Source organism: Pieris rapae, chromosome Z (assembly GCF_905147795.1).
Source record: "Pieris rapae chromosome Z, ilPieRapa1.1, whole genome shotgun sequence".
Classification (NCBI taxonomy): Eukaryota; Metazoa; Arthropoda; class Insecta; order Lepidoptera; family Pieridae; genus Pieris; species Pieris rapae.
Genome location: NC_059534.1, coordinates 2,825,255 through 2,847,130, shown reverse-complemented (window position 1 = coordinate 2,847,130; position 21,876 = coordinate 2,825,255). Strand labels below are relative to the sequence as shown.

The window sequence follows — 21,876 nt, the reverse complement described above, 5'->3', positions numbered from 1 at the left end:
ATACGAAAGTCTGCTTTCACGCGCCGGAAGATGTAAGCTATGTAGGATGGCCATACGCATGGAAGATGTGGTTTCTAACGCAATGAACACCTATGGGAATATATCTCATACTAGTTGTGCGCTGACCGAAACGATGCGACCAGCTTTAACGGTGACATCAACATATTAAAAACTGGCGAGAGATTGGAGATTATCGTAAAGCTTTTTTTACGACTGCCATTATTGTTTTACTGTCATTAAAGGATTATTATTAATATGTAAAAAATGTACATGATATATAATCATGTAAATTTATAATTACCACTATATATATAATAATATTCGGTTTTCTAGTAAAATAAGACTTAATTGCGTTTTTCTGTAAGACAAAAAAACAACATTAAAAGCCCTTACTTCAGGTATTGATACTATATAAAATCAAAAACATAACCAATTCAATCTTCAAACAATCAAACATGAGACATCTGTTTAATTATATGGCGCCAAATTCAAAATAGAGAATTAGAATAAGAATTAAATTCATTAAGAAAAACAATATCAATAATAGTGGTTTTCTTTACATATATATAATTATATACATGTAAGTACACTTATTATAATTAAGTGTTCATGGGTACTCTGTAGAAAAGGAAAGGCTCAAACGCCCAAGAAAATATTTTATATTAATCTGTCTAACGTTAAATTATCAAATTAATGTATTAACTTATTATATACAAGTGTCGGATAGCCTAAGGCTAACATTTGGATGGTAATCAATTCGGATGACAAAATAACTTCATTGATTTTCGATTTGTCAAATTCGGTCAAAGAGTCGTCAGCTAACTTGTAAATTAGATTATACAATATGTATTTCGGTACACGAATATGCGAAATTACATCGGACATGCCTGTATGATTACTAGCTTTCAAGGATATTTGTGGGTAATAAACTAAACCAATTGGTGGTTTTAGTAAATGGCGAAAATGCTATACCTACATCACTTCATGTACTTTTAGAGCTTACGAAATAATATAATGCTTAATATAAATAATACGATGTTTAATGTACGTTGCTTTTAATAAGTAACAAAACATACATATGTAAAATAACAATTTTTATTGTTACTATGTATGTTATACAGCCAAACATAATTATTAGCCGTAAGCACCTGACAGGTATAAAATCCCAAATGCATTAAACATATATATTATATTTACGTTGGCCATCTAGTCTTCAGTAATTGTCAGCTCAAATTATCGTTTTTCCCTACAATATTCGTATCCTTTTCGAACAATGAAATTCGTACTTCCTTTTAGTTTCAAATACGCCCATAAAGCACTTCTTTTTTCCATACAAAAGGGTATCGTTAGTCGTTACTATTCGATTCAACATTTTTTGTGCTTCCCGAAACCAAAAAAAGAACTAAAAGAAACGTTTCAAGTGTGCTTATAAAATAACAAAGTTAAAACATTTCTCATCGATTTTCACATAATTTTTTCACTAGTCAGTTATGACTAGTGCTGCCAAACAACTGTGACTGTGATTTCCAAACGAAAAAATTAGAGATTTTCCAGTAATCAGAAAACGAGTACAGGAAGTACTCGTTTTCTGATTTTAAGGAATTAAAAAAAGGGTCTGTTTCACAATGTCCGGACTCCGGATAAGTTCCAAATAAGCTATTTATTTCTTATTGGTAGGATAAACGCTATTGTTGCGTTTCGTATTGTTGTAGATAGCGCGGAATTTCTTCGGAACTTTTACCTTCCGAATGATTTATGTGTTGCTATCTGGTACTTTATCCATACATTGTGAAACAGGCACTAAATGAAGTAATAATTATTCTACAGTAAAATATTTTTTTATGTGCTGTTTTTCTTAGCCTTACTTTTTGACTTACTTCACTTATTACATTTTTCTTCCTACTCATGTTTCAAATAAATTCAAGGATATTAAAAGTATATCTTTATAAACCTCGCTTCAGTTGATCAGTTGTATAGGAGCATTTTAATAATATGAATAAGCGTGCATCTTGATCACAAACTTTCATTTAAGTACCGAGTGTCCTTGTTATAGAAATTTAAGTCTTATTCTTAGGAGAAGAGAATCTGTTCTAACGTAGGTCTTGAGTCCCGTTACGTTTGGATACAAAATGCCCTACACCTTGTAACCTTGGCTTAGGTCGATGAACCCTATAAACCTCAATTACCAAAAGACGATTCTTTTATAAACTGAGCTCTATTTTTATATCTTAATATTGGACATGACTGGTTGAATGTGTAATATAGAACGTAAGCTTGTATTTTATATATGTAATGCTAGCATAGAGTTTTTTTTATTCTAGTTAAAGAACCGATTACTTTTACCTCTGGATTTAGAGTCAAGACTTGGTGAGAACTATGACTCCCGTTTGTCAAAATACAATAAGTTTGATATATAGGAATCATACTGACATTCATGATAATACATTAAGTAAATGAATAAATGTTATTGTGACTTTTATTACTAAACATTGCGTCTCGACTCTGAATCATACAAAGAACTCCTGTAGTGACTTATAAAATGCCGGATAAGTTCTCTTCTTTCATTGATCAATTCGTGTGTATTATTATATTAAAATTTCTTCATCTTTTGTATTTGCGTTGATATTTGATTATATTATTAATTGTACGTTTCAGTCAATGTACGAAATGGAACGCTACCTCCGCGAGGAACCACGGGGAAAGCGCGGTGCCCTGTACCAGGACGCGGAAGACTGGACAGTTTCGACTACCACTCTTCCCCTGACCCCGTCGCCGTCGCCAGCCTCTCCCTTATCACCCATCTCTCCGGGGCTCTTCACTGTATCCACAGTCAAAACAGAGCCTCTAAGTGACTCGGACGAGCCGAGAGGTAAGGATGTATGCCTGCATATTTTATTTGTACCAAGTTCTATCAGTGATAATAATGCTGTTGTTCTTAAACTCTATTTAGGCCCAAGCCTCAGATTGGACGTTACTTTGATAATGTTTCTTTAGTAGGACAGTATCCGATCAGTCTTGTGTCACATTTGATCGTTTTTGAACTTTGCTTTACGTTTTCTAAATAATTAAGAGCCCAAATAGAAAGACGCATTTGTAGCTAGAATTAAAACACAGGGTTAATAATCCCATTTTTCTTCCTAAATTTTGGTGATTGAAGGAAGAGTTTCTAGTCTGTCTGTTTCTTAACTGTAAATATTGATTATATATCTTTCATAAGTGTACTAAAATTACTTGCATGAAAAAATTAAGTTTGGTTTTATTTCCTATATTATATTTTGTATAATATTATATTAGTTAAATAATATAAAACTTGCCTATTACAATCGAATACAGTACGTTTGATGACGAATAACTCAAGTCTCTGGCACTTCATGACGGACTGATTTGTTATCGATATGTCAATGCCGACACAGAAAAACTAATAATTAGTCGTCATGATCATGAAATATATAGTAATTTGCATGAGATAGACACTAACTGCCTATATTATAAATTAGTTGCTTATAATTTATGACTAGATTTCTAAAAATATAGCATCCTTCTTCACATTAAATTTTGGATTTTGTTCGTTACAATAATACCTACTTATATTTGCTATTTCTATTAGTTTCAGACTAGCTGTTAGGGATAAAATACAGAAACGGGACTCAGGACTGAATCTATATTAGGCTAATATATTTATAAGAGCGTGGATATAACGTTTATAGTTGGGTCAAGTTATTCCTATATATTCTCGTTGCTACAAACTATACTAGGTGGGCCTTAGATTTCTGTTTCTGCTCCGCGATCATTTCGAGCTCGATAAGAAACCACTAGGCAAACACTGTTCAAGCTCATCATATTTGTTTTAACTAAACATAAATTGTGTAGTATTAACAATATTCCTAACCTAAATAGTATAATAATAATCAACGTGAATAATTATTTATAATAAAAAAATAATAAATAGAAAATTAAATTATATTATACATAGGTAACACAATGTACACTTATTTATGAACGTCAAAAAAATAAATACCATACATTAAATACTTATAATTTTACATTTACTGCTAGTTCTCAAATCAAGGGCGTAGAACGAAAGAGAACTCTCCGCCACTCTTTTTAATCGCTAAGTTTTTTTTTGTTTTGTTTTACAGAACGTTTGTAATGGGCTTCACTCAACTTTTTACGTATTTGTTTTAATACTTCTTTCTCACCTTGTATTGTTTTGTTGTATTGTAACTGTTTGGCAGCGTTTTAAATGCAAAGTTCACAGACAAAAAGTTTTTGTGAAACTGGGGCAAAAGATTTAAAGGTCACTTAGAAGTATGTAGTAACTGCCGTCTAAGAACACGTAATATCGGTAGCCTTACAAAAACCTTCAAGGATACTTTTATTTGTCCAGCGCCTGTTTCCGTCTCCTTTTTTAGTAAAAATATAAGTTAATTGAAATCATACTGTTTAGTGTTACGCGTCTCGTACGATCACCCCGGCTACATCGTTTATAACACGGGTCAACATGAAATTTGACTTTGATTGCAAAGCATTAAATTTCGGTAGTTTAGGTCGTAATAAGACGGAAAAAAATGGCATGAAAAACTTTGCTTTTGTGCTTAGAAGACTGATTGAACGAAATTTTTAAAAATCTCGGATTTTAATTTTTGATTGTCCAATCATGTTTTCATTGTATTGGCAAGTATTATTATTATAACTATCACAAAAGCAAACTTTATACCGAAAAAAAGGTATTTTCTTTTCGTTTTTGTGCATAACTAACTGGAAAATATTAGTATAAACTTTAGGACAAAGAACGAAAATTTTTTTGTAGAGTCGTGTAAGGGTCGTTCATAAACTACGTTCGCATACGGGGGGGGGGGGGGGGGGTCTGGCCGAGTGTGACAAGATGTGACAAGGGGGGAGGGGGGGTATAGGGCAGCGTGACGTTCGCCGTTTATTACATGACATGAGCGCTCACAACGGGTTTCCACGTACCATGCGCTCTCGATTCAGTAACAAATGTCTAGAATTTATCATACTCAGTAAGGGGGGGGGTCTTAGTTTTTGTGACGAGATATTTCTAGGGGGGGTCACAAAAAGTGTGACACAGCGTGACAATTGGGGGGAGGGGGTCAAAAAAAGCTGATATCAGTGTGACGTATTTTATGAACGGCCCCTAATTATTATTATGTACAATAAACATGAGCCAGTCTCAATTATTACAAGAAGGTTTTCCAGTAAGAGTTCTTTGACGCTTTATAAAATATGTGACTTAATGTGATCATGATAATTCCAGATGAGCCTCCCAGTCCTGCCCCTGCGCGTAGGCACCCCCCACGTCACAACTCCCACGCTCATGGGACCGATCCACGCAGGCGTGTTCACCGCTGCGAGTTTCCAGCTTGCGACAAGGTTTATACAAAGAGTTCGCATCTTAAGGCCCATAAAAGGACGCATACAGGTAAATATCTTGGTAACATCATAAACTAGATAACAGTTTTCTATGCCCTTCTAATTTTATAACTGATGATAACTTTTGTGTCGCGTTTTGTAAGCGACGATAGCGAACAATAATATATTTATACTTTATGAGCATCTGTGTATTTCTTAAAAAGTATTTTAATATAATTCATTTCAAAATCATATACTAATGGTAAGACATAAGTATACTTGTAATTCAAAGGTTTACTGATTATATAAAACAAATACAGATAATCTTCTCTATCTGTTGATCTTCGTACATAAATTCTGTTTAAATTCTTTTGCCTTTAAATCTTTTTTTTATTTCATGTTCTATTTTTCTGGATATAAATTCTTGTTTATTAGAGTTTCCTGTAAATAAGAGGTTAAATAAATAAATATAGATAAACTGAACACGTATATTAACAGTATTAATAATTCCAGGCGAGAAGCCATACAAGTGCTCCTGGGAAGGCTGCGAGTGGCGTTTCGCACGCTCTGACGAACTCACCAGGCATTACCGCAAGCACACAGGCGCGAAACCCTTCCGCTGCCACCAGTGCGAGCGGTGCTTCTCTCGTTCCGACCATTTAGCGCTGCACGCAAAGCGACACGCGTAGCCCGAGGCGAAGCAATCCACTCCCAAAAAGCGAACCAGCAGAAGCAAGCGGCATCCGAAACTGGTCTCACTCCTGACGGCTGGGTTTGCAAAATAGATTGGGTTGGATCGTACAAATCGCAAGCCAAAGAAACGTCGCTACATCGTAGCAGAGTCAGCTTTGCTTTAAGTTTTTTTTAAAGTTTAATCTCTTCCGGCCTTCTGTTTTGGTTTGTTTGATTGTATGTAGCTTGTTAAGTTTGTCAAAAGGCTCTTTAACGATGGACGTTGTGATCCTTCATAAAATTTGTGAGGACAAGATTAATTCGTCGTTAACATTAAAGAAAATATACTAGTGTTTTTTTTTAAATTCGATCTGCGTGTTTGTTTATGTCGTACGTCCTTTGATAGGTCTAATGAATGTTAAAGAGCCGAATTGATAATTGTGCCATCACATAAACGCGTGGACGCATCAAATGTAACAATGCATTTGAAATATTATTTACTAACAAAATTTCTCTAGTTTAAATTGATTTAGATGTACATGTTTAGATGGATATATTGCAAGTGATGTGCGTACACGCGTTTTTAGCATTTCGATACGTGACATATTATTTATTGGATCGGGATGTTCGGCAAATAATCCCACCGACGCCGGCGCCCTGCACAACATTAATTTTAAGTTAGCAAGTGCGTCACGTTACCTGATTATCTTAATAACCCCAAGTGTAGGTTATTCGCTAAATATTCAACTTATCAAACATCTTATAGACTCAAATATCATCAGACGTTTATATATCTGCGCTTTTCGCAAGCAAAGTCTCTGTTTCTGGACTGTAACAGATTTGAGTAGCGCATCAAGTGAACATCCCACACTTGGGGATTCCTGATAGGAAATGTTATGCGTATTTAAGTTTATTTAGGTGTAAGATAATAATATATTGCATATTAAAGTTTCTCATTCCGTTTTATATTCTTTAGTTATAAATAGTTTATGAACTTCTTAATACTTTTTGACAATTGTAACAGTATTTGTACAGGCGTGAATTTTTCATTGCGGGGTGCCGTGAGAATAAGCTATCTTCATACTAAATTGGAGTTGCATCATTCTACTTAGTATGATTACAGTTGGATTATTCTAATCTTCAGGATTATCCTGTTTGGGTGTTGATTGTAATAATTTAATATTTATAGGACATTCATAAGAATTAACATTGATTATATAATGAACTGTAATCTGATTGTATCGAATATTTATTGTTCGCAATAACAAAACTCAAGCAAACCTATGTAAAATTTTAGTTGGTTCTAAAAGCATTACTAAATATGCACAAAATAGTATTCTATCTGCATTATGATGCTGGGTATTCACTTATTCTTTTTCTGTTGGTGCTTCTTTATTACTGTTTATTTCAAGCATGGAACTAATACTTGAAATTCCCTTAAAATCATTGAAAATAATCCAGTTGCCTATATGCAGTATATGTGTTATATAATATAATAATAATATAAATTTAAATATCTAGGAATACTAAGCATGAAACGACTGGCTCGTAACTGCCGTATATAGCATCTAAGTATTTCTACCGTTGGGTGAACGTTAAATATTTTAAAGTACTGAGTGATCACCGGCTGTTAAATAAGAATTTAAATCCGGGGCCAACAATTTCCTCCCATTTCACGGAATTATAATCCACAAAACACCATTGTATTAATGCTTCCGATATTGAGACACCACGGGTGCCTCATAGCTAGTAAAATATAATTAATATAGTTTTCACATTTTGTGACGTAATAAATTTGACAATTTTTCGTTTAGCTTAAGACTTCTTCTTAAACTCATACCAGTCCTAATGGTATCCTCTCAATCGGTTGATACTGCCAAAACTTGCTTATGTATTTTTAGGAAACCAAATATCTCTTATATTCCGTCTAAATGTAATATATTAAAGGGTGTTATTGGATCGAAAATCTATCTATATGGTTCGAAGTTTAAATTCATAAAATAAGCTCTAAATAAAAATCATCAAGCTGAATAAAAAATATTTTTTGTTAATTAATTAATGGGATTCGTAAGAGGTTTATCCCCGGTAAACAGGTACCTCAGAGCTATATATATAAATTTTCCTGGCATCGACAATAATACAAAAGTGTCTGGATTTAATTTACCAACAAAATTCAATTTATCATTCGACTAACGTACATCGTTCACACAACGTAAACTTATACATATATACTCTTAAATACTTCGCTTTAAATTAATTAATATTAAACTTTTGGAAATTTTTAAATAAATAAAAAGTATTATTTCTTTTTGAGACTAACGTTTTAGTGGTTAATCTGACTGCTCTGTGACGTCAGCTGCGCTAGAACCTTTGCTAAAGATTGCCAAAATTTATTGATAATACACCATAGCTTAATCGTGACGTCATAGCTGGCAGCAGGTGTTAGGTTAACAAAACTTTTTTTTACTAAGAAAATATATCGAACGAAATTTTTTAGTACCTATAAGCGATTTATAAAATGTGATTCATAGTTAGTTATAATGAATGTGGGAAATTGGTGTTTGGGTATGTGTAATATGCTTATACTGTCTTAGATGTGATTAGGCTATTTATTTATGTATGGCTGATCGCGTAGCACGAGTAGAAAAATATATAATACTGTATCTAAAATTTAATATTGACGTTGTATGGTATATACATAAAATATAGAAAATTTTCGGTAATAAATAACGCGGCTGTGTGTTTTTGAATCAACTTTAGATAGGTTTAAAGTATGGACCTACTGAAGGTTGGAAGCGAGAGATTCGTATCTTTTCTATGTGAGCTTCGTCACAATTGATATTTAAAAAGTATTTTTACTATAGAAAATAAGCTTTACTTTTTTATAATTTTCTGATATTTGTATTAATGTTTAGATGTACCAGTTCAAATACAAATTTACTTTACCAATTATTTAACCCACGATAAATAGAAACAATTGGAAAGTTAAAATGGAGATACCATTCCTAAACGATGGATACAGCAAGGTTTCGAGAATATTTTTGTATATTTATAAAATTAATTCGTGTACAGCCATTTCATTTCTACATAACATTCCAATGCTTCTTCGGTGGGTTGATACATATCATTGTTATGTAAACTAAAACGTTGATCGACAGAACTATTTACATTGTGTTTATGTAAAATGCAGAGTATACATCCTGTGCTAACGTGCTCTTATAGCGAGGTACTAATTCCTAATTTCTTTAAGATAATTGTTTTAATACCTGCTGTATATTTTTGCGAGGAAGGTCGAGTACGGGTTTTGTCGTTACGTCACACCATCTCTCAACTCTCAGTCGAGAATGTACAGTGAGGAATGCATTTCGTTATTGTTGATGTTTGTTAGAAGGAACGCTTGGTACCTGCGATTTGTAGCTATTGTGTTCTAGCATTCGTAATGCATAATAATTAAATTATTATAATGGTGCGCTTTCTTTGCAATATTAGCTTGTTTCATTGTTGTTTGAATATATCTATAGAATGGAGACCACGCATTGGTTAGGGATTATTCCACCAGAACATCAAACCATGACAATATTCTGAGATTACTGTCTCGTTGTATAGTAATACTTTACATTTTGGTTGATCATTATATCGAAGGACAAGTATTTTTCGTCCATTGGGTGTGTCTCCATTATTGTTAAGTATGTTGCAATACAATATTAAAATGTCGATTTTTGTTTTACAGTTACACAACAAAATTTTATACATTACTGTAGGTTAATATATTTAATCTCATTAAATTTTATATACCCATATGTAAGTAAAATTGTTGTACCTAGTTATGAAAACAAGGTATGACGTAATTTCTTGAAACTTTAAAATCATAGACACTTGTGGCAAACGATAGTTCTTGAAAATAATAAATTTCAACTAGCTGGAAGTGACTGACCCCAATCGTCGTTCCATGTCTGACAAACAATCAAAGTTTAACTGTAACAGAATAGTAGTAATGCATGTTTCTACTTAATACGAATTAAGGACGAAACTGCTTTTGCAATTTCGCTACTTTTGCTAACTAATCTGGCCACAAATGTCTTGGTTATATTTTGTCTAATATAAGAGTTTAAAAGATTTTTATTCATATTGTCTTCATTTAACGTTCTTTGATGATTTTTCAATCACTCAATTAAACGGTTGTGGCGAACCATGAGCATTGTTTGAAGCCACGGAGATGTTCTTAGGCGAAATTTGATTTATTCCTTGAGACATGCTGACAGACTTTAAATTAGTAGCGGGCGAATGTTTACGCACGGCCCAAATGACTGTATTGATGCCCCTGAGATGGTGATGTGGACGACACGATGATTTAATTTCGAGATATTAACAGCTGAACGGTATAATACGGTCTCAAAGCTTAGTAAGTTTTGAACTGCGTCATTTGCTAGGATTTCCAACGTGAAAATTTTAACTTCGCTTAAGTACATCGCCTCTCTGAAACTATTTGTTGGTTACATCATAAGGCCTAGTACGATTTGAAATCGAATGAAATTCCAGTGACTATCGAATACGTAACACCTAACAGACAAGTTTGGAAATCTATTTAACGCCAACATCTGCGGAAAATAATTATACGAAAACTCTTTTTGTTTAGTTATTATAGGCTCTGTAATAATTTGATCAATTCATGTTTCAGCTGGTTTTTAATCAACGATTTACTCTGATTAACACAGTTGAATGCATAATTGTAATGGTTGTAATAATATAGCCTATAAATTATAGAGCTATTAATAACTCGTTTGTCTTGTCGATAAATGTTCATTCGATAGCAAGTAATACTAGGCCTACTGTATTTTAAATGTGTAACTTGTAAATAACATATATAGCGATGATATATATATTGGTATGTAAATTCGTATGTCATAAATTATTTGTTCGTATTATATACTAAAGGTAAGTATATAGCGTATTTGTAAGACCGCCACTGCGCGACTAAGTAGTTACTGTATCTATTTTATATTCATAAATTTTTCTTATATGTGGTTCAACTGTTTTTTTATTTCTGCCTCATCTCGCAAATTTAATTCAAAAATTCACAATTGTTCACTAATATCAAAATTACGGTCAGACGCTCTTAAAACATTGACATTTATATGGGCATATAGCAATAACCGTTGGAAAAACACCAGGACTAAATTTTAAAACTGCATTGGTCTGGCCATACCAAAACGTAATCAACTAAGGAAAATTACTTTTAAAATATGTTTCGAGCTAGGGAATAGAAAATGCCGCATATCTCTACTAGAGTTTATATCTTGATAAATCAATGTGTAAAACAAATTACTCGCAAAAACGCACTAATTACTTTAATTACGCACACTTCACATAGTACTCTATCACTTATGTTTATCTCTTGATATCGCATTGGAAACTGAATAAACCGCGTTTCAACTAGCTTATCCCTGGGACTAATTTCGAAAATCATTCAAGACTATTTTTGGCAGGCATATAACATTCTGCATATTACAATTTTCTAATAAGTGATTTACCCTCCTGCAACAGTCAGTCATCACATTTCAGCAGTCACATTTTTCATAAAAAGTCGTCTGACTAGTGGCAAAATCTAAAATAATTGCAGTCAACCCGTCTTCGTAACAATACATAATTTTTTTAATACACTTGTAAAACCCAAAAGCTATTTTCAAGTTCTTAATCCAAATTAGCAACATCATTCCAACAGTTTAACAAAGTTTGGAACAAAACGTATACTATTTTTAAATTAGACTTAAAGAGTGGAAACAGCGTGTGAATGTCTTTGCATGTACATGTGAAAACGAAGAGGCCTCGCGAGCCTTTTGGCAGTGCGAGTGTTCATAAACCTCCTGTAACGTAAAAAGAACTGGCAGCCTACAACACAGGAAATCCTAGTATGGGGGCTAGTGTACTTTTTTCTATCTTTCGTTCTAGTTGTACTAGACTTAAGTAGTAGCCGTACTAAATAGAATTATTCTAAATTCTCTCAATTGAAATCCAATGATGAAATTGACCATGAGGTCATACCCTGGAACGGGTTAACGAACGTATGTCAACCGCTAAGTATATATACAACTACTAGGGCTAGGACCGTAAGTAACCGACCAGTTACTGGTTCCTTGAGGTCAGTTAGTGGTTAGACTCGCGGTCGAGGTACAACATACTATTATACCCAAATAGTACTGACAAACTAGATGACCCGGTAAATTTCGTATCACCAACATATACAGGGTGGCCAAAAAGTGGATCAAACGCAACTAGGGGTTAGATGGGGTAATGTGGAGGTCCTTCAGCTCAAACCTTGCAGAGTTATAATTTTGCGATTTTATAAGAAAATTGATTTTTTTTTTATATTCGAAATATAGGCATAAAATGATTAATTTCATTGTTACTTTCATAGTAAAATGGTTACAGTAGGGCATGAGCGCTAGCATTTCCGCCCTCTATTAGTAAAAACCTAATCAAATGCAACCCAAAAGTAGGCATCTTTTTATAAGGAAGTGTGTTGTGCTCCCCCTCCGACCAAAAGGCGTGACTCACGTCCAGAAGTTATATTTGGTTGAAAACACTATCGTTAGACTTAATCATAAATATATATGATAATCAAAAATAAACATCGCACGAACACCATTTATTAAAGACATCAATTACATAGATTCTTATACAATCTATTACATATATGTAAAATACGTATTAATGAAATGAAACGATGCGTAAGCTGCTACTAATTGAGACTTCAAGGCGTATATTAACAGTCATACTGCATACATAATTAATCATACAATGTTTCAAAATGGTTACATTTTTGCGTACTAGGAAAAGCTATCAGTGCAGTGTAACTTCCAACGTTCCTGTATAAAATTTTGATTACTTCTTTAAATATCCGTAGCGCAGTTGAATACGCTTGGAATCGCGGTACGAAAAGTTACAAGTTGGAATCGTAGTTGTTGTCGTGAGAGTTACAGAGTTGTGCTATTTTCTTTCCAGGCCTTTGATTTGTGGATAATAAATGTAAGCTTGGAGTAATTAGTTCCTTCGTTCAACTTTTGTTATACTTATGTGAACTAACGATATAAGTATAAAACAAAACTTTTATCCAAATGTTTGTCATCCATGTGCGATTAAAACAATTTATAACAATAATTATAAACATTTTAGAATTCACCTGTAAACTGTTAGGCTCCGATGGCATTTTCAAAACATTCTTAGCGACAAGGCGTTTTGCAAGTATTTGTTTAATTTCGCTGTGTGTGGTATTAACAGTAGTCCCAGATTTTATCATTCATAATTAAAAATGAACCGTCCATTTGGTATATGTTAATTTCCGGTATGGAACATACCGGTGTGATATAATTAGCCTTTTGTCTAATGCCTTGACTTCTATTTTAACTCCGGAATACAAGAGACATTTTCAAATAGTCTACAGATAATTCATAATATTAATATAATAAGTTAATTAAAGTTATTTACAGCAAAAATTAATTTATGCAACATCTAAAGTCCAGTTTATAGCAAAGCATATTACAATATAGTTTTTATATAAATCCTTGTTTCTTAAATGTAACCACATCGAAACATTCAAAATATCTAACATAAAAACATTTTTTCTACTTGCATCATAATATCCATCGTACTATATATGTACGTACAATTTTTATTAACATTGATAAAATACTGTTTCATCGCGTTGCAAAAGTTTTAATATATTATGAATGTAGTTTCTAGCATTTTATAACTTGGAATACAACATACTAGATTATACATCTCGTGAGCAGATTATTTTTTAGATAGATAGTTGTTAGATAGTTGTTATTTGGAAAAAATATTAGATTAAAAATAGTGTCTACAAAAGAAGTATAATACCTATAAATAATAAATATATGAGAAAATAAGATTCGATATTAAATATTGGAGGAATTTTAATTGTTAGTAAAAATTATAAAAAAAGTAAAGACCAAACAGAACATATGAGTATCTCATATGATGTTAAATGATACCGCTCAATAATATTCGCCTACTCAAAAGGCCTCACAACTGAGTTTCAGGAATTATATATTAAAAACCAAGTAAAATATATGACAGGGGTATTAAAAGTCTGAATAGTGAAGATCTTTAGCCAAACGCATCAATATTTTTTAAAGAGATTAAATAACGAACAAAAATAGTACTTTTATAACAACCTGTGAGATTGCATTTCAAGAAACTTTTAAAAGTAATGGTAGAAGATCTTGTACATTTTGCAGATTATATATCAACACGATAGAAACAGTATTCCATATTCAAAAAAACTTAAACAATAACTTTTGCTAACAAAAGGTATAAGCGAATTCCTAATAGCTAGTAGTTTCCAAAATTCGTATATCGAATCGGAGAGCAATTCTAATTTTAAAATACACCTTGTCTAATTTTAATCATGATAAATATTCGCTTATTCTTATTAGCCAAGAACACTATAAAACATCAAAAATTTAAAGTTCAGACTATCAATATATTAAGCATAGAGTAAATTAATTGGTCATAAAGTCCCTAATGTACGTAATATATGCACTTAAATATTAACATTGAGTATCTACGAGCTGTAGGCCAAATCAATACTTTTCTATAAATAGTAGATATATTCGGACGTCAAATCGTTATAACAACGGTTTAAAACAACCTTAAATATTGAGTAATAATATTCGCTTGTTGCGTTTAGACACATAAACATATTATATTAGATCACTGGGAAGCAAAAAAGCCTACAAGTAACTATCAAATGTAAACTTAAAAACAAACATTGGAATTTTTATCTTGAGCACATTAGACCTGTCCAGTGTGGTTTATAGATACGTAGTACAATCATCACCGTACACAATAATTAATCAAAAGTATACTGTTCTTTGGCTACTAATTAAGCTAATACAAATGGCAAAAAGGGTTCTGTTACGAGCTGTCAAGAAATCCTATAACTCACATATATTGCCATAAGCGCCATAGTACAATTATTATACAATTTTCTGAGTAAAGAGACCGAGAAGAAGTGTGTAAGAAGACCGGACGGCTCTTCTTACTTTCAATAACAATAAGGATGTCGAAAGCATTGAGTCGAACATCTGCACCTAGACGTTACTTTGGGATCGCGTGGAATATAGACGTTAAGATCGCTGTAGAGAATACTGGGGCAGATGTTGTGCATTTGTGTGGTTTAAAAAGCTTTAACATCCGATAAAATTTTATATCTTCACTCTTCGCCAGGTTGTAGCGTAAGTAGAAACAGAAAATTTTCTTTAGTTGGCATATATCAGAAAATCAGCATAGAAATAAAAATAACTCGCCCTTCTATTCCAAGCTGAAACATTATCAACATTCTAATCGCAAAATAAACACAAAGAACTGAATCCAGCCGTCAAATATTATTTATGCTGTTTACAATAGCAAACATTTATGTGTATGGGGCTTATGGTGATATATTTAGACACAAATCTACAATTACATCTCTAACCTAACATCAGATATTTTAAATACTTACACTAATACTGTTAGGCATACATAGTGTTGGCACTAGTAAAAATAAGCATTTTGTAAAAAACATCGAAAAATACAAGGGTGAAAGTAGATAAATGCATACACTTTGTTTACACGACAATATAATAGTTTTATAATTATACATACATTTACGTATAACATATAAATTTACTATAGGAGTCAATTGAGGGGCGTTTCAAAATTAAATAGACAAATTGCAGAATCGTCCGAACTTCTCAATTTAACTGGTAAAATTATACGAATTAAGTTCCTATATGAAGAATATTAGACAAACATTTATTAAAACTACGCTGAGATTACAACTTTGTTATCAATTTACCTTAAGTAGGTTACAATTTACTTTAGTTACTTATAAAATGCAATGATTATTTCAGAAGCTGCGACATGAGTCTTAAAAGACAAACAAACGGTCTCACGTGACAGCTAAAAGAAAGACATGCGAACAAGACGACAACTTCATATGTTATCCCTTGATTGAAAACATCTAATCCAAGTTTAAACTTAAGAACAAGAACTAACATGAAAACTCTTAGAGACAGTCAGCTATTTGGTTCTAAATGGTATACGACTTATGAATGAAACATCTGCTTCACGGCTGTGTTTGGTGTTTACTTCGGTGTATTGTTAATATTGGAAACAATTTTATGATCAAAGGGTGAGATTCAGAAACGAGACTTCCGTACGCCAAAATTTATTAGATTTTGACAGACCTATAGAAGTTGTAGTTTGCGCTACATCACGTTTCTGAATCTTATTCAGATAAGAATAATTTCGGTTTGATGTATTTTTTTCGCCGATGGTGTAGTAAAAAAATAGCGGACAAATGAAAACGATTTAAACCATACCAAATTAATTTCACTCAAAACCGATACAGATAAAATTGTAAAATACTTATTGTAAATTATTTTAATAAGATATAAATAATGAATGCTGAATTACCTGTTAGTCATGCTAAATAAATTATAACAATAAATAAATCATTGAAAGTTTGAGGAAAATTAATTATAATTAAACTAAGGAAAATTTAAATTGATAAATTCTAAACCAGACTATGTTTTATAGCAAATGATTCAATGAAAACAATACTCTTTGTTTGTTCGATTACACCAATTCATATTAATCCGGCTAACACATCATAAGACAACATCTCAAATTAAATCTTGTCAAAAATTTGGAAAAAAATGAAATGAGGACGTCGCGAAACTACCTATTTATGTAAACTAAAAGCGGGCATAATTATAAGGAAGCGGGAGTTTCATCAGGTTTTCAGTATTCAGGTTTAACTACCGATCAAAAACGGATAATCAACTGACAAAATGAAGAGTTCGGATTTGAAGTTGACACTGAAAATCCCAAGTCGCTTTAACTGTCAAAAGATACCGCATCGGACTTGGGAATATTTTGAAAGATCAAATAAGAGACATGGGGGTATAAAATAATTGAACCATAATGCATTGAACAAGAGCAATTTTCAAAAATCTAAAAGTATTTTTTTTAAGATCGAAAAGGTCCACAAACATTGGATTGGTCACTTAGTTAAGTAAATATGACATTAAATTGATTTTAACGGGTCTTATAGACATGATAACAACGTCTTCTAATTATATCTAAAACATTTATATAGAGATTATAATTATTAAGAAATAGTTGGGAGTTTCATCACTACGTCGTTTTCTTTGTTCATGAATTCAGAAGCGGTATTGAAATGTGCTATAAATACAATCAAGTTGCCGTGCGTTACGCCAAACTATGAAAAATTCGTCACCTCAATCGCCATACCACTCTATCCTATAAATCTGTAAATACCACCAAACCTCTGAAGATTAAAATCCCTCTATTCAATTGACAATACCTATGGCCACATTTAATTGTAAGCGTTTTATCCCGCGTTGAATGCAATCCCGATTTTTGTTCATGTAAAGATTTTCCTAAAATACGTATATAGTCCATCAAGTCGGAAATTCCATTTCCTACAGACAGGTTGAGGTATAGTACCAATGCACCCAACGGCGTATACTTAAATAAATAAATTCGTTCATTGTTTGGAATGAACTCACAATGCTTTTCACTTTGTGAAGTTCATAGTCGTTACATTCAGTCTTGTTATAGCCAGCGTCTAATGTATTAAGCTAAGAAAATCTGAGTAGTACTCAAATCTTAGTCAGTCATCCACACATTGATTTTAATATTATTTACGTAATCATTTATGAAGCTTAAAGGATATAATATAGTATCGACAAAATATAGGTCTATATCTCGTTAATATTACATTTCTTTTTGGTAGGTTTAATTTAGACTGAGTTCATGGGATTTTCTATAATGTTGACTGATGAATAGTTTGGTTTTTGTTGTTTCCTCTTAAAGAAATCAGCAAGACTTGATGCTCGTTTTGGGACTCTTGAACCCAATTCTTCTATATCAAGACTACACCAATCCTTCGATGTATTAATTTCTGTAAGAGATGTATTGGCTGGTGTCTCTTCAAAATACCCTGCCACGCCAAGATCAGTGGAGTAGGCTTTTGATTTTATGATACTGATAAAAGCAGGTAATCCAGGGTTATCAGTAAGTGAAAGAGGGCGCTCCATGTGTCTCCTAACCCTTGCACGAACGGCACCTGCGAGGCTGTCACATGATTTATTTTGGTTTCGAAGCTTCGGGCTGTTCGCATCACTTTGTTCTTCTGAAATTCGGAATAATATACGTTATTATTGGTATTAAATATATTAGTATACTACTGTATACGCGTATTAAACTGAAACTCTTGTTCCATGCGCAACTACGTATCTACATTTGAATACCAATTAGTATTTATCGGTTAAATTGCCCCTACAATTATTGCCAATTTTATATCTTCGACCCCGGTAAGGATGAAAAAATGTAAAGTTGTAAAATACTTAAATACTATAAATTTCAGTTTATTATTGAAATGGTAATTCTCATTATCTTTACAAGAGAATAATAATTAATTATTATTATAAAACACTTTTTTATTGCATTTTTTTACAAGTCGACACTGAGTCCTTTACGGCAGTGGTGAGAGACTACTACAAGTTAACTAATATCAGTTTGGTAAATAATAACAATTTAAATTGTCATATTGCAAGGTCAAAGAATACTTTTAAAAAAATATCACTGATTACAGTTGTTAGATGGGCACTCTTAAGTTAAATATGTGCTAGTGTATCATATCTCATATACAATCACCATTCTGTTCTTATAAATACTATTTAGCTTTCGGACAAATTTAGTTAACATAGTTATTATGATGTACCTTTGGGTATTGAAGACCTGGGTGTGGGTCCATCCTCATCGGTGTGTCCTTCAGAAAGTGTCTCCAAAGTGCGATGCTCAGATTTGTCATGGTTTCCACCTGCACCAGAACCAGAGGTCGACGGAGTAGGGTTCTGCAGCATTTGGAAAGATTATTTTATAGATAATATATATGGGACGAGAAGAGGACGATAGTCTTCGAAAGATTCTCTCAAAGCAAAAATCTGGCAATGGTGCACGGCCGCGATAGCAGCAGTGTTCACGAGGCTTCAGCGTACGACTTTCATTCCTGAGGTCGTAGGTTCGATCCCCTATTGAACGGTGAAGGAAAACATCGTGAGGAAACCTTGCCCTAGTCACAAAAAGTCGAAAGCGTGCGTCAAGTAGAGAAGGCTGATCATGTACTTGCCTATTAGATTAACAACTGATCATGAAACAGATACAGAATTCTGAGGCCTAGACCTGAAAAGGTTGTAGAGCCAGCATGGCCATATACGTTTTCTCATATTGTCGTTGTCTGTACAACTGCGTATAAAAAGTATTTAGATTAGCATTCACACTCTTTCCCCTTCGATGCGTTAGTTAATTAAATTTTCATTCTGCTTTGTTAATGGTAGATATATTTTGCTTGACGCTACCATAAATATCACTTTTCATATTGTTTCTTTCCCCGCGGCTTATAAATCGAATTAGATAAAATACTTACACTATATATGTCGTTATTGTTGTTCAGTACGGTTGTTTCTCCGATGCCATCAAGAAGGAATGTCACCATGTTCCCTTTGCCTTTCACGTCAATCGTACCACGGCATCGGAGCTTGTAGCCACGCTTCGACAGGATGTCATACACCTCTTGTGTCACCTATACGCAACAGCCGTTGTGTTATACAGTATTGAGGCCTCATTTAACATTTCGCATTGTGGTACCACATTTCATCGCAAAGCATTTAGTATAAGACTCGCATTGAGATAAAAACAGAATCATATCAGTGACGTTAAAACAATTATTTAGGAAGACATTTGTAATTGGTGATGAAATCATAACTTCTCAGAGTCGTCAGTTAAGTCTGTCATTAATTAATTATATATCTAAGGACACAAATTGGCTGCAAAACTACTGAATTGATACACGTCAATTAGCTTAATGGACGGTTCTGAGATTTGAACTTTTTTAATAATAACAATGTGATGCTTGCTTGACTTTTACCTGTACATGATTTGTTGACTAAGGATGGCGATGCAAGATTGATACATAGACTATTTCAAATAACATTAACACATACGCAAACAAGTAAAGAGAGATGAATCAATCTTGCGCAGCCCTGATACTATTGCAGTGAGTTTCACCTGGATATGATCGAGTAGTCCAGTAGAATCCATGCGCGATGCAACATTGACTGCGTTGCCCCAAATATCGTATTGCGGCTTCCTTGCACCAATCACACCAGCCACCACGGGACCGATGTTAATCCCTGAAACAATCCTCAATACATATCGTTTCTCAAACTGTCATTGTGAGAAGCGAGATTCATGTTTGCGAATAGCTGTTCGAACAATGTTATTTTAATTCGCTTGAGTAACATTCGCAAATAGTACAATCGCAACGCTAACATTATAACAATGATTGAAAAGTATCAAACTCAGCTAAAACGTGGACTGGTCTAGTTCACGTTTTGATAGGCCGATACTTATGTTCAACTACTATTAGACAAGCGCATAGATCATAAAAATTTTGTATTCAATGTTGTTCCAATTGGAAGTTGAATTATAACTGAATGCGTCTGGTCCCAACAGTAGCGGCTCTTACCTATCCTTATCCTGAAGTTGTTGAATGAATGCTCGTTGACATATTGCAGCTGCTCACGGAGACGTATTGCATAGTCTGCCATCGCCGTTACGTGTCTAAAGCCTAGAAGGTCTCTAGTAGCCACTGTCAGACCTGAATAATAATTTCTAGATTATAAGCCAAGATAGTGGTATAATTAGATCGAACAATAACAAAAATCCGCACAATATTATTAATTTTTACAATGTCATGTAATAAGTTAAGTTGTTTTTAATTGTTGTCAAAATTATGGTCTAAATACTCGCCCACGCTATCAAGGCTTTGCCTAAAAATGTAATCACCTTTCCCTTGAAATAATTACATGGTAGTGATCTATAACTTCTATTAAGGTGATTGTATAGTTTTACAACCATTGCGTAACATTTTTTGGATAATATATTGATACCATAATTTATCAAAATAAAAATATTATCTTCCTATCTGTATACTTAGATTTGTGCCTTCAGTAAAATTGTCATGGAAACAAGGCTTATTTATCATCCAAAGAGCAGGTGAATTTTACTTATATTTATTAACTTTAAAATCGGTCATATGTTATACTTAATTATAATCTTCCCTTGGTACAACTGCCGCTATCGATATCAGGCTTTCTGCAATATCGTCGCTACTCACTATGAACCGCAGTAAAAAATTTGGAATAAATCTATGATAACATAACCATCTTAGTATAAATATTAAAAACGACACCGCTGCCGTTGCTTTTCTGTGAATAAAGCTATAACCGTGTAACCGTTCGTATTAAATGCTGATTCCAATAAAAAAAAAACATCTTCTAACGACAATACCAAACATACAATATTATTGAAATCGAATATGCTATTTAAGTTACACGACTGCTATACTATTATCTACGGTTTGCCCCCTGCTCAATAAAAAAAAATCTAAAACTCTGATTTATTCACCTGACGCTGCCATGTATGTCGACCCGGTGCTCTTGATTTTCTCAATATACTTGAACTGTTCTTCAGCCAGGATCTCATCGAAGTCTGCAATTATCTCATTAAGCAGACGTAGACATTCCACTCCCTCATTATTCCCTTCCAGTTCAACGTAGAATTCCGAAAAGTTTGGGATCGAGGCGAACATGACGCACACGGACTCACATTGCTCGTGATACAACTCCTAAAAATCAAAACAATTGATATAATCTGTTCTATATAGTGTGTATATATATG

At 33.2% G+C, this 21,876-nt stretch overlaps 2 protein-coding genes across 2 annotated transcripts in view; one reads left to right on the top strand and one right to left on the bottom strand.

The window, feature by feature from the left end:
• LOC111003321 (Krueppel-like factor luna) overlaps nucleotides 1–11,072 on the top strand; it is a 67,345-nt gene extending 56,273 nt beyond the window's left edge. Inside the window, exons 2-4 of the mRNA XM_022273759.2 lie at nucleotides 2,656–2,869; nucleotides 5,276–5,440; nucleotides 5,884–11,072. Of these exons, the coding sequence (XP_022129451.1) occupies nucleotides 2,656–2,869; nucleotides 5,276–5,440; nucleotides 5,884–6,059 (555 nt within the window). The 3' untranslated portion in view covers nucleotides 6,060–11,072. The remainder of the gene's footprint in view (nucleotides 1–2,655; nucleotides 2,870–5,275; nucleotides 5,441–5,883) is intronic.
• A 1,595-nt stretch (nucleotides 11,073–12,667) lies between these two features.
• Nucleotides 12,668–21,876, bottom strand: part of LOC111003341 (adenylate cyclase type 6) — a 133,078-nt gene continuing 123,869 nt past the window's right edge. The window contains exons 25-30 of the mRNA XM_022273785.2: nucleotides 21,604–21,823; nucleotides 20,663–20,794; nucleotides 20,203–20,327; nucleotides 19,562–19,717; nucleotides 18,857–18,989; nucleotides 12,668–18,265 (exon numbers count right to left, since the gene is read on the bottom strand). Of these exons, the coding sequence (XP_022129477.1) occupies nucleotides 17,874–18,265; nucleotides 18,857–18,989; nucleotides 19,562–19,717; nucleotides 20,203–20,327; nucleotides 20,663–20,794; nucleotides 21,604–21,823 (1,158 nt within the window). The 3' untranslated portion in view covers nucleotides 12,668–17,873. The remainder of the gene's footprint in view (nucleotides 18,266–18,856; nucleotides 18,990–19,561; nucleotides 19,718–20,202; nucleotides 20,328–20,662; nucleotides 20,795–21,603; nucleotides 21,824–21,876) is intronic.